Raw genomic sequence first — 13,363 nt, 5'->3', positions numbered from 1 at the left:
TCTTTATTATGTACATGCAAAATGTAAAGCATCTAGATTAGGCTCTGACACAGTAGAGTCGCTCTGGAAAGATGTTTAATCAGGCTAGTTTGGAGAAGTCCTCGTATGGAATCCCCTCCACCGTCTTTCCTTTCAAACGACCCTGAATTAAGACAAAGACCAGATTGTAACTCCTGAATTAAAGATGTCTATATAGATGCCTGCTATATGTTGACACTACTTTCGTAACAGTGCACATTTTTTGTTTGCAATTAATCACAATTAATGTTTTGACAGTCCTATAAAATATAAACGGTTAGTACAATACCAAAATCCATATGTACAAAAATAATGATCTCTGGAAAATGCTGAATATATAGGTTAGCTAACCTAATCCTGAAAAATACAGGGTGTAGTTTTAACAACATGTGGGAAGTCATTTCATGACACTGTTCTGTGTGAACTTACAGAGTCTAATGTGAGGGTGGCGGAGAATTTGTGCTCATTAATGCCGTCCAGGATGGCCTCTGTATCTTTATATTGACCATTTAGGATCAAAACTCGCTTACCTACACACAAACGAAAGAAAAAGAAATTATGTAGAATATCTCAGTAACTGCAGACAATATGTAGTTCACATTGACAACAACGGTTTACACTAGTGTAATCATCAGTCAATCTCCAAAAAGATACATACACAAAAAAAGTCCATATGACTCTTATATTCTAAGTTTACTAAATCTGAAGGATGCAAACACATACTGAAGTCATTATCCACAATACTCAGTCATGGGTTTATGTATTTGGCAAACAAATATTGATTTGTTATGACCACACGATCAAAACTATGTAGGAAACACTGGGTCTCATTCATTAAGCATGCGTACGCACCAAGGGGCAACCTTCTGATCTTTCTGATGAAGCCAATACGGAAGTGATTTAAGCTGCAATTCATCGACTGGCCGCTAGAGGCTGGCTTCAAAAGGGAGTCAATTCCCATAGACCTCCATGTTAAAATGGCCAACTTTACAGTAGAAAATAATATGTTTACAGCCTGGTACAAAATTAGTTTTTGGTCTATATAGTTAAGTTTGGCCTTCATGACAACTGTGAGGGGGGTGAATTTACCATTTAAATTATATTAAGCCTTAAAGTTTTGCGTAATTAAGGGCGTGGCCACTTGAGTGACGGTTCAACAGCCACTGCTGTCACTATAGACGAGTTAGGCGGGCGTGGTTTCAGCAACCAGTCACCTCAGCTTCACCCACGTCCCGCCTTTTTACCCATTTTTGGATATCCGCGAGTGACGCGCGGCCAAGATGGCGACGGCAGGCACTGCCTACTTTAAGCTTCAAAAACGATCTTCAGAAACCTACGGGTGACGTCATGGACACTACGGCCATCTTTTTTACAGTCTATGGTACGCACAAATTTGTGCGTAAGATGTGCGTGCGGACGTTTTCACGAACAAATCGTGATTCAACAAAAACTTTCATATCAAAATTTCTTAATGTACGCAAAAATTCAAGAAAACTAAAACCAATCACATACACTATAATCAAATACTAGGCTATAATGTTATAATAATGTTAATATATAAAATTAACACGATTATATTTTATATCATAATATCTTCTGTATTATGTATTATTATATGTGATCTGTATTATTATTATTATTATATACATGATATTATTCATTATTATAGCCTACTTATTTTTTTCTACTAGGGCTGTGTTGAAAAAAATCAATTCACCAATTCTGAATCGATTTTCATATTAATTTCTTAAGATCGATCTGTAACTCAGAGGATCTATTTAATAATTAATAACTTAAACTTGCCGCGTCATGCGTGGAAGGACATTAAAACAACGAACACGACGGACAGTAACGTTAAGAAAGTTTTGAAAACTGTAATTCAGGTAACAGCTGGAAAAAATGCTTATTTCAAAAACACTTATCTAAATCTCGAAGATCAGATCGGATCGGATCGAATAGAATAATGATAATCGATTCAAGATCTTGAGAATTGGAATCGATTCTTGAAATTTGAATCGAAACCCAGCACTATTTTCTACACATATAAAGATGCACGTAATGACAAATCTTCATGCTTTCCTTCCTCCCTTTTTAATCCCAAATGTAAACGTCATGTAAATGTAATGAGAAGTCCAAACATCAATCACTTGATCTCCTTTCTGTTTTAATTTAGATACAGATGCGCGTCTCTGTCATATTAATTAAATCGTATATTTGTTAATGCATCAAATACTTATTTAATGTTACTGCGGTCAGTGGACAGCACTGGCTTCCTCCAGCGATAGCAAAATCTCCCAAATAAAAAATGCAAAGCAAAACAGAACTGTACCGATAATAAATATGATCATGGATTTCTTTTTGAGCTATTTTGCTTCTATGACAAACTGCGCTAAAATTTTCTGTGAACTAGCGGTGCGCAAAGCCCTTATTTGGAGCTGGTTTGGATGTTTTATGCAAATTACCAACCTCATGCACGCTCACGTAGAACACTTCAAATTCACTAACGTAAGAACAAGTATAAGAACAAACTCATGTGCGTACGCACATGTTGTGAATTAGGCGGAAAGTTTTGGTGAGAAGCTCAAGTGTGCGTATAAATACGAAAAGCGTATGCAATTATTAGTGAATGAGACCCATTGGTTTTCCAGATGAACATTGACAGCAGTCATCAATCAACATCTTAAGGGATCAAGAAGTTGAAAAAAATAACAACACTTTCAGTTTTGGTAAAACTTTTGCTTTCAATGAAAATAATGCATGTTTATCCATAGTAATGTATTACCAGGAGCTGGAATAACCGTCTCCACATGACTTTGGTCCAGTTTGAGTTTGTCTCCGGAGTCTAGCATCTTCACCAAGGCTGTGTATTTATTCTGTACCTCCTGTGAAATAACACATATACACAAAATACCGCTGTCAGAAACATATTACCATCTGGGTGCAGCCATATAGCCATGCTGTGGTCAACTAATGAACATTTCACCTACCCGAATCATTGCTTTCTTTTTGTAATACTTCTCCCCCAGTCTTTTTGTTATCACTTTTACTACAATGTTTGGTTGAATCCAGTGATCTGATCGTACAGATTTCTTCTTCTGCTCCTCCATCTAAAAGTTACAGAAAGAAAGTAAAGTTCTGGTTGAAGACCAGTGTAAACTAATATTAAAAAAAGACTTGTATAAGATTGTATGAATTCGCAAACTAAACAATTATTTATTGGAAAAACTGATGGTTTAAATTGGGTGTTCACTTATAAACTTTTTTTAAAGCAGATCCAAGCAATGCAAATTGAATATTTTAACTTGATGCAGAAGAAAGCATACCTCTATTATTTCATCAAGGGCGGATTTCTTTTTCTTTTCTTTTGACTCTGAACTCTGAGAGGACTCTTTCCTTTTGGCTGAAGCAGCAACTTTGAGGGTGCTAGGACCCAGAGTCACACTATTGGACAGAAACACAGGGTCATTTCTAAACTAATATGTATATATATTTACATTTTAATGTATATAGGTACATTTTAATATTACACAAAAATTAAATATAAAAATGGCATTATATTTACAAATGATTAAACCAAATAGTGTGTTAATGAAATTTGAACGTCTTGTCTTAAAACTGAAAATAAACGTGTTTTGCTCACTGAAGGTCAGCATTCATTTAAAATGAGCAAATCAAATAATTTAAATCAAAAATGAATGTTCCTTACCTTACTTATGAGGTAAATAGCCATGTAATAAGCGGGATATTGTAGAGGGAGCAAGTTGTTATCGCAGAAATAAACCCGACAGTGTGATCAGGAGCCGAATTAGAGGCTAACTATACATTATCCCTTACTTAACATGAAACTGCATTCACAACCAAAGTAAAGCTCATAGTAAAGCTATGGTGCTTTGTTATTTTTTACCTTGTTTTAGAAGGTCCTGCAGAAGCAACATCTAAGCTCAAGGTAATTTTCTTGTCTTCATTCTCCCTCTTAAATTCTGTAAACACTGGTTCCTCCTGTAGATACACAGACGTTGAAAATGTGTGAACGCTTGGTGCAGAAATTTGTTATCTGAGCTTTGAATTTGTCTTAATGTTTATTTAGTGATGGGAATACATTTCTATGCTGATGAACGTCTACTTTTGCTTTGGACGACTTAAATTTTTTTAACATGAGAAACATTCAAGTTTATTTCTAACTGATAGGAAACACATTTCCAAGCACACACCTCAGGCTCTCTGCCTTCCCGGCCACGGCGAACTTGTTCTTCAATGAACTTAGCACTGCGTTCTTCATCATCCAAATCCTGTTTCTTCTTCCTCTCCAGCTCTTCTTGCCTACGTATAGTTTCCGGATCACGATCAATGTACTGGATGTACCAGCCTTTGGGAGTCTCATCCACTTTACAGAAACCTACATAAACCAACATCATCTAAATAAGACATCACTGTAATAGATGAATTATCTTATGGGTGCATTCGTTTGATGCTTGCTTATGCTTACCTTCTCTCCCAAGCCATTTGGTGAAGTCAGTAAGAGTTTCCCATTGTGTGGAGTTCATATGGACATGTTCCCGATGGCTGATATATTCATTGTAGACTATGTTATTGTGGACTCGTTTGGTTCCTGCAGGAATAAACACAATATACCATAACGCAATAAGTAAACAAGCTAAAAAAAATGCAATCTGTTATTAAAGTACAGTGATTTAAAGTTGCAATGATTTCATCATACCAAAACGCCTTCTGAGAAGCTCCAGGAAATCAGTTTTGAATTCACTATAAAAACAAAATTGCATACATTGTTAATAATTTACTTATACATTTGGATAATACATAATCATGTGAAGTTACTCACTCTGAGAAGTGGCTCATGAATTGGTTGGGGTTCTCTGACGCTAACAGCAGCTGTCTCTGATGAGACTCAGACATGCAGTGACATTTAAATCCATTCTGTAGTCAAGAGATATTATGGGAATGAGTTATATTAACCTGGCTGTTCAAGTGTTATGTTTTGTAAAATGTAAAAAAAATCAATACAAAGACTTTGAGCAATAACAACCTGGCTGTCTACATAGGCAGCTTACTAGTTGTTGAAACACTGCCTCTGATGTATAAAACAGATTAACTAATTAAGTTTTTGAGGAATGGCTAATGGTTCTGAAAAAAGGTTAAAAATACACATAGCTCATCACGCTTAAGGCACATTTTGCCATGAAACACAATTTAATGAAATAATTACAGATTACAGTAAATCAATACAGTAGATCGTTTTAAACTGAGTTAGCCTAAACCACTGGATAACGAGACACATGGTTAACATAAACTTACTTCATCTCGACACTGTTTCTGACACATCTGACAATACCAGCGAAGTTTCTGCAATCCTTTGGCTTTGATTCGGTTCCCGATCGCTTTAGGGCTTAGAAAATCAGCTTTTCCCATTGTCTAGCAGTAAAGTTTTAAAAAACGAAACACAACAATTGTGTCTGGTGTTCAAACACCGCTTCCTTGCTTGTGACGTGAAACACTCGCCTCACCAAAACGCCCGTTTCGTCACAGATTCCTGTGTATCTATGATATCGCGAGAGTATGATGAACACTCGTTCTTTCCTGTATTATTTGCGCTTGCGCAGACCGGCTGATCTGACCTTCACTGAAGTGATCATGTTCGCCAGGACCAGCGCGGCGGTGTTCCTCCCACAATGGTAATAATTTATTTCATTTTATGAAATAAAATTGAATTAGTATATACCGGTATTGTCTTTTCATGCATAATAGAGCTATTCTGTGTCACTTTATGAATTAAATGGCGGATAAATACAGCAAGGACGTAACGAACTTTAGGCCGCAGTGTGCTTGAGTCAAAGCGTATGACAGCGCGCGACAGAGATAACTTTAGTTTTGCTAATAAACGATTATTGTATAAATCAGGATGCAGCCGTAAAAGGTTTACTGTGTGTTGTTATTTGAAGACCTTACTGTTTCTGTGGTGATAGAGTTAAGTACCCTTGTGATGGCATGGGCGATATGTCAAGTTTATTCACATTATTAAGTGTAATGTATTCAGTTAAACTACGTTTATTTTTCTATAGTTTTATGTTTTGGATTTGCACATTTGTTGAATTTATTGCTGAGTACTGAAATTTAAAATATTTTGCAGTGGGCAAGTCAGGAACATGGCAACCTTGAAGGACAGTAAGTAAAGTTTTCTATTAGCATTATAAAAGGTCTGACTGTCATTATATAGGCTATAATATAATGTTTGATTTGAATAAAGATATTGTTTTTGTTGCAGTGACATTATGCAATGAGTGTCGAGTTTCTTACCAGTGTTTATATTTCTTATTTTCAGTCACCCTTCGGTTGAAGTCCATCAAGAACATTCAGAAGATCACCAAATCCATGAAGATGGTGGCAGCAGCTAAATACGCTAGAGCTGAGAGGTCCCTGAAGCCAGCCCGCGTCTATGGCACTGGTGCTATGGGTATGTCAAACAAAATCAATTTATCGCATTTTAAAATAAGCCAACATTTTTAAATGCATTTGGATGTTTTTGTGTTTCTAGCTCTCTATGAGAAAGCTGAGATCAAGGCTCCAGAAGACAAGAATAAACACCTGATCATCGGCGTGTCATCTGATCGTGGTCTGTGCGGTGCCATCCACAGCAGCGTGGCCAAGGCCATGAAGAGCGAAATCGCCAAGCTCTCTGGTGCCGGCAAAGAAGTTATGGTCGTAAATGTCGGTGACAAACTCCGAGGTCTGCTGTACAGGTATGTTATCGTTTAATCGTAACATTTACATGTAACCATTTCTTTTATTGTAGGTTCATCATGCTTTTTTTACGTAGCAAATGTTTATTTCACACCATTGTTTTGCTGTAGTTAATCCATTTTTTTCTGTAAACACAGGACCCATGGCAAACACATCCTGATCAACTGTAAGGAGGTGGGCCGCAAACCTCCCACTTTCACTGACGCATCTGTCATCGCCACAGAGCTTATGGATTCTGGCTATGAGTTCGACCAGGGAACCATTGTTTTCAACAGATATAGGTGTGACATTATTCACATTACATAGTTGTAATATAACAATTAGAATTATAGTAGTGCAGACAGTAGTAAATGTGGAGTTTATTTGGTTTTGATTGTGATTTGTTTCTTGGGCAGGTCTGTGATTTCATACAGGACAGAGGAGAAGCCTCTGTATTCTATGGACACCCTTGGAAGCTCAGGTATTGTTGAGCTCCATTGCAATCCCCAGTGTAATTCACAATGCATCACTGTATGTTAATTTGCTTGCAAATTGCAAAAACTTATAAAGAGAGACCCAGCATTTTTGCAGAAAACCAAATCTGTTTTATGTGGTACACTTTCAGGGAACTACACTAACCTTTTCCACTGGTGGCACTTGCGCTACCAACTTTTTCAGTTACTGGCGCAAAATATGATTTGGTCGCACATATTTTTTTCAAGTTATATTAAGGCGCTCTGGATAATAATGAACAATAATGAAACTGTATTGCATACAGATATGCTTTTTATTTTACTTGCCATCTTTTAAACCACATGCCGCCTTGTTTTCTTAAACGTTGCAGTGTTTCCCACAGATCTGAAATGTACTTGGTGGTGGTAGCCGGTGAAAAGGGCAATTATTACCCCCTGACAAATAATGGTCTACTATACATGTGACGTAGAACTAATAATGTGTGACACAACACAATACTTTGATTCATTGAAAATTAATATTAATTTCACATTATATTTCATCAATCTAACCACCCCAAACTTTCTTTGCCATTAACAAAGCTGACACTGTTTGTCAAAGCACCAAGAAAACACTTACTGTTTTGCACTGATATATGAAGCAATTAGACTCCTTTTATCAAACTCAATATAATACAACACTATGTATAGTACATTAATAGACAGTGCAGGTCTATAGATTATAAATGTGACTGATGTTATGATGGTTATAATTTCTATTAGATAGGCACTTTTACTGCTTTTGCTCTATCTTTCTATTTCTCTCTTGCCGATTTAAAAAGCTTAATCCACTCATTATTTCAGATTTAAAAGTCTACTTGCTGTCCCGGTGACAAACGTTACATTGCTTTGCTCGTTCAGTGCAATTGGCTTGACATTAGCATTGCTTTTTGCTACAATCTCTGTCCAAACTTAATATGGATATGGTTTTAGAAAAGATATGGTTTATTAATAATAAGATCATTAAAAAAATGTGAGAAAGCAAATGCAGCGCGTGGTCGTAACAAGAACCATCGCCATAGAAACCGAAGGCACGCTGAATCTGCACTCGAGCTTTAGCGCGGTAGCGCTCATGGCCGTTTTCCGATCGACTCCGGTTATAAACACAACATTAATCAGACTTGAGACCCAAAGTAATTAAACTAGGACCTAACCAGACCCGACAGACCATTTAAAATATGAACCCGGAACCATACGGGTCCCGCGTCCTCAGTGAAGAAAGACCTCTGTTCAAGTTTAGAAACATGAAAGACACTGCGCTTGCGTCGCACCTAATTCATTGAGAAACAGCTGAGCACGCAAACGCACACTGATAGGGAGAGACACGACGTGCTTTCACGCAAAATGAAGCCAACGTGTTGATGGCTCAGAGCATGTTATAAAACGTATTCTTAAAATCCACATTTCTGTTTTAATAAATGCTCATAGTAAATCATAGCATATTGTCTAAAACATTAGGTAGCACATTTGCGACCCATTAAAAATTAGGGTCGCAACGGCAGTTCAAAAGGTCGCATATGCGACCATTTTGGTCGCAGTGTAGCTCCCTGACTTTGTATAGTTTGAACTCTTATTTTTATTTCATTTTATGCATACATTAGTGAGGCTTATTAAAGGGATGGTTTACCCCTAAAGGAAAATTCTGTAACCAAACTGATTGGAGGCCCCATTGACATTTATATTAGGGTAAAAGAATATTATGGAGGTCAATGTGGAGGTCCTCAAAATATCTTCATTTGCGTTGATCAGAACAAAGAAATTTGTACAGATTTGTAACAGCATTTATTTACTTAAATTACTTATGAGTAGGTATGGGCACGAGTACTTGAACGTGGCACCAATGATCGATCACGAAAATTATCATGTGGGTTTATTCATTTATAGGCATTTTGATGTCTGGTTCGCATTACAAGCGCCTGTGGTAGTAAAGACTGATTGATGTTGTGTTAAGCTACGCAGACCGGCGTATGACATCATTAACGTTGCCATGCATGATTCAAAATCAAACGCATGTCCGTGCACCCACGCCGCGGCAACCCACAGAACCGCGCAATGCTGTGATGCCGAACACACCTCACTGAGGCACTATGGTTTAAAAGGTTGCCATGATTTTCAGTTTCACTTCGGTTATGGTAGGACGAAAATACAGTCAGGCAGGTGCAAAATGTATAGCGCCATCACAAGTTCAATGGGTTATCATCTCATATTTAAGCATCAAATGTCAAGAGATACCAGATAGCGAAACGAGAATGTCTTGACTGAGAACAGGTAAAAGGGACAACAGCTAATGGCTAAAATGATAGCAAAAGACTTAAAGCTGCTTAATGTTATGAAGCTTGTGCTTTGACTGGGCGGGTTTTAAAGCTTTTTAGGTTTTAAATTTTTTTAAAATTAATATCATGTATAATAATGGCCTATAACAGGCCACCAGTTAGTCCTGTGTTTGTTTTGAATGAATATTGTATATTCTATTTCTTATTGAGAATCCTGTACCAAGCTAGTAAGGATGTGTTACATCTTTTTGCTTTGTGCAGAGAACATGAGCATCTATGATGACATTGATGCTGATGTGCTGAGGAATTATCAGGAGTTTTCTCTGGTCAACATCATCTACTTTGGGTTGAAAGAATCCACCACCAGTGAGCAGAGTGCCAGGATGACTGCTATGGACAATGCTAGCAAGAATGCTTGTGAGTCTTTTATCTTTTTTTTTTTTTCAGACTATTATGATTTTTTTCTTTGTGTCAGTTCTTGCTGCTACCGTATTAAACCTTTAGTGGAGCTGGCTAAATTGAATGCCTATTTATTTGTATTATACAAAATATAATGTTATAAATGATAATAATTCGAAAACAATTTTTGCAAGTATTTGAGTTAATTTGCATAAGTGTAGGCTGTTTGGGATTGTGAAACAACTTGGCACTCCGCTATATAGCAAGGCAAAGTTGTAGGCATTTATCACAAATTTTTTAAGAGATTTGCACCTGTGACTTAATTGTTGTCTTGTATTTTTTTTGTCCATCAGCTGATATAATTGATAAGCTGACCCTGACTTTCAACCGAACTCGCCAGGCTGTCATTACCAAGGAGCTCATCGAGATCATTTCTGGAGCTGCTGCTCTGTAAGATGTCTTGCCTATCATTGCATATCTTATTCTCCTGCATGCACAGCATTTACCACATGCATCTGTTCTATTACTTTTTAAAAGGGATGCATCGAAATTTTGTCCGCCAAAAAGTTTCGGCTGAATATGCCCTAGTACTGATTTCACTCTCACTGCAGCTGTTATCACAGCACTACACAGCAAAGGGCGATTGTGACAGCAGTCTGCGTGATGCGCCACTGCCCATGATCACGCTTACATGTGTCTCTGGCATCGGAGATCACATACGTTATTTTAAAGTCAAGCTGAAGTCATATCGGAAAACACATCAGGCTATCAAATATGGTTGTTAATGTTCATCAGGTCTGTAAATAACTGATGATTAAGTGAACAGTTTTCAGTAACTCATACTGGACGGTTAAGTGGGAGGTGCTGATGTCACTGAAGCCCTTATCAAGCCCCTTAACCCAAGCGGAACAGAGGCTCACCGTCGTGGTGTGTCTAGCCTTTTGCTTTCACTAAAATGACTGTGTATCATAAATAAATGTAGTATTAAGAAGGCTGCTGAGTTGCTGCATTACTTTTTCTACTGTTTTATTTAGATAAAAGGTGTTAAATTAGATTGTTGCATAGAAGTAAATGAAGAATATTTAGTTTTGTATTATTTTCATTTGATTAGTGTAACTAATTTATTGGTTTGTAGTTTTTCCAACTCATATGAATTATTAGACTTGATAATTGAATGCATCTGACTGTACAAAACTTCACAAAAAATTAAGAATAATTTTCATTTTACGGCAAAGTCAGTGTTTCCCATACATTGATTTATCTGTGGCGGTCCACACAGAATCAACACATTAATGAGAAGAACAACAGCAGTAAGGCTTCATGGCACGTTTATAAATCAGGAGTAGTTAAAAGGAACAACTGGTTGGATAAACACGAGGTGTTACGGTGTTGTTCAGCTTACTATTTTATGGCCTACTCATTTAAGGTCTGCCAACAAAAATGGATATGTAAAAATAGCATTCAGTTGTGTTTAAATGACAGATGTTAATGTGATAGATCAAAGAGTAGAAGTGAAACATATATTTAGGTGCTAATACCAGATCAAACGCAAACATGATGCGATGATGTCATATATTTGCTAATTCGCATGCGACCTCACCACAGGCGCCACTGCAAGTGCATAACGATTTTTTGGTTTTGGCCCAGAATTTCGTTGCATCACTAATAAAAAGTCCACTGAATAACCTTTTCTGTTTCACCATTGTCATTACTTTCTTTTTCCATCACTATATTTATAAAAAACTTTATTTTACGTTTTATTTATTTATTCACTAAATCGTGACTGACCTACATTAAATAATTTTCTTTATTTTTCCTTCTACTAACCTTCCATATTATGCATGCATTCACCATTTTCAGGAACTAAAGCATGATTAAGGTAACAGCTGTAGGAAATGATGTGTGCTGATAGAGTCAAATGGTGTGAAACATGGGTTTTTAGGTTTTGTGTGTTCCCTGTAAAGGGTGTTTTGTTGCATGTAGTAGGTTATTGTAGTGGTTACTGCCTAGGTTTTGTGTAAAGTCAACATTAAAATCAAAGTGGACACTCTATTTTTCCTTATTTTATCGTGAATAATTGATAGTGTATTTTATTTTCAAAGAAAAATTTGGTAAACCGAAGTTTTTTTTTCAAAATCGTATAGCTTGCTTCACCTTTAAAATTCTTTTAATTTTTTGAGTGACTAAACTCAGACTAAGCTGTTATCTTGTCTACCATTCAGCTTTAACCATTTGTCCATGGTCAAGTCAGTTTTTTACATAAATAATATCAAGACCTGACCATTGTTTTTTTTGTTCTGTTTCACGCAAATAAATTCTGGAAGTAACAGGGCTCCAGACTGCTACCAAATGGTCGCATTTTGCCACCAAAATTTGAGAGTGTGCCACTGAATTTTACATCCAGTCGCACATGTGCGACCAGTAAATTTGACCTTTTTTTGTGATGGGACACTGAATTTAAAACAGCACATTGTACTTTCTGCATCTATCATCATATATATATATATATATATAATCAAGTATTTATTAGTAATACAGTGTAGAAATGTGAATATTTGGTTAGCATGTTGATTTACGGTGTGTGCCCCTAAATTTTCTGGTTGCGCCCCTAAAATTTTCAGTTGGGGGCCACTGTGCTCCTAGTGAAAAAAGTTAGTCAGGACTGGAGCCCTGAGTAAGATGGGTCGTTACTCGTGCATACTATTTCATGTTGACTTTTTTGGTGGAGGGTGGAGAAGTAGATTTTGGCAGGGTTTGTATTGAGTAAGATTGTAAGCCTAATCAAAAGTAAGCAAGCCTTACTTGGTGTTAGGCAGTGATGGACTGACTGGTAACTGATTGGTACACACTAGAGGTAAAGGCAAATGTACAGTAAAAGGTTTACTTTGTACCAAAAACAAGTAAAATGTGTCTCCTCAAACAAACTGCATTTTTGTTGTATGGCTGATGACTCAGAAATTACATTTATGAACTTTATGTTAGTGAATTTAAAGGACACAATTTGTGTGTGTGTAAAAGTTATGTGATTTGTATATTTACCTGGAGCATGTATTAGGTTTATGATAATATTCTCCATGGTTGTATGTATGTATGTTTTTTCCTCTCTATTTCTATTATTATCTGTTTTAAGATGGTTATATAAAAGATGTCCATAAAACACTTACTTATACATTCTCTCTTTTTCTTTTCACAGATAAATCAGGAGCCCTGTATAGCTACTGTGTGGTTCTGGTGCACATGCTCTCCAATTCGGTGATCTGATGTAGAATTCATAAATATATATGTGCTTGTATTTGTACAATGATGGAGAAAATAAACCTCTTACAAAGAAACACCATCCTTTTGAGTACCCCAGTCTATTTCTAGTGTATGTTCCAATCAGCTTTGATGTCCTCTAAAAAATAAACCTGTTTCCTGACCCTCACT

The 13,363-nt window shown here is 36.7% G+C and overlaps 2 protein-coding genes across 3 annotated transcripts; one reads left to right on the top strand and one right to left on the bottom strand.

Moving 5' to 3' along the window:
* Window position 1: 1 nt before the first annotated feature.
* On the bottom strand, window positions 2-5,550 carry kin (Kin17 DNA and RNA binding protein). Its single transcript, XM_065274649.2, has 11 exons — window positions 5,332-5,550; window positions 4,859-4,953; window positions 4,736-4,779; window positions 4,505-4,627; window positions 4,230-4,414; window positions 3,923-4,017; window positions 3,342-3,459; window positions 3,006-3,125; window positions 2,801-2,900; window positions 448-548; window positions 2-142 (listed from the first exon to the last, which is right to left on the bottom strand). Exons 1-11 carry the CDS (start codon window positions 5,443-5,445, stop codon window positions 80-82), a joined length of 1,158 nt encoding a protein of 385 aa, XP_065130721.1. The 5' UTR covers window positions 5,446-5,550; the 3' UTR covers window positions 2-79.
* A 34-nt stretch (window positions 5,551-5,584) lies between these two features.
* atp5f1c (ATP synthase F1 subunit gamma) lies at window positions 5,585-13,361 on the top strand. Of its 2 annotated transcripts, XM_065274650.2 has the most exons (9): window positions 5,585-5,708; window positions 6,164-6,198; window positions 6,356-6,487; window positions 6,569-6,773; window positions 6,912-7,055; window positions 7,170-7,234; window positions 9,800-9,955; window positions 10,291-10,387; window positions 13,131-13,361. In XM_065274650.2, exons 1-9 carry the CDS (start codon window positions 5,593-5,595, stop codon window positions 13,132-13,134), a joined length of 954 nt encoding a protein of 317 aa, XP_065130722.1. In that variant the 5' UTR covers window positions 5,585-5,592; the 3' UTR covers window positions 13,135-13,361. The 2 variants fall into 2 exon arrangements, with proteins under 2 accessions (XP_065130722.1, XP_065130723.1); XM_065274651.2 differs by lacking the exon at window positions 13,131-13,361 and having other exon boundaries at window positions 10,291-10,391.
* Window positions 13,362-13,363: the final 2 nt, after the last annotated feature.

The sequence above is a fragment of the Paramisgurnus dabryanus genome, chromosome 1 (genome assembly GCF_030506205.2).
Source record: "Paramisgurnus dabryanus chromosome 1, PD_genome_1.1, whole genome shotgun sequence".
NCBI lineage: Eukaryota > Metazoa > Chordata > Actinopteri > Cypriniformes > Cobitidae > Paramisgurnus > Paramisgurnus dabryanus.
This window is presented reverse-complemented; position numbering and strand designations above follow the sequence as displayed.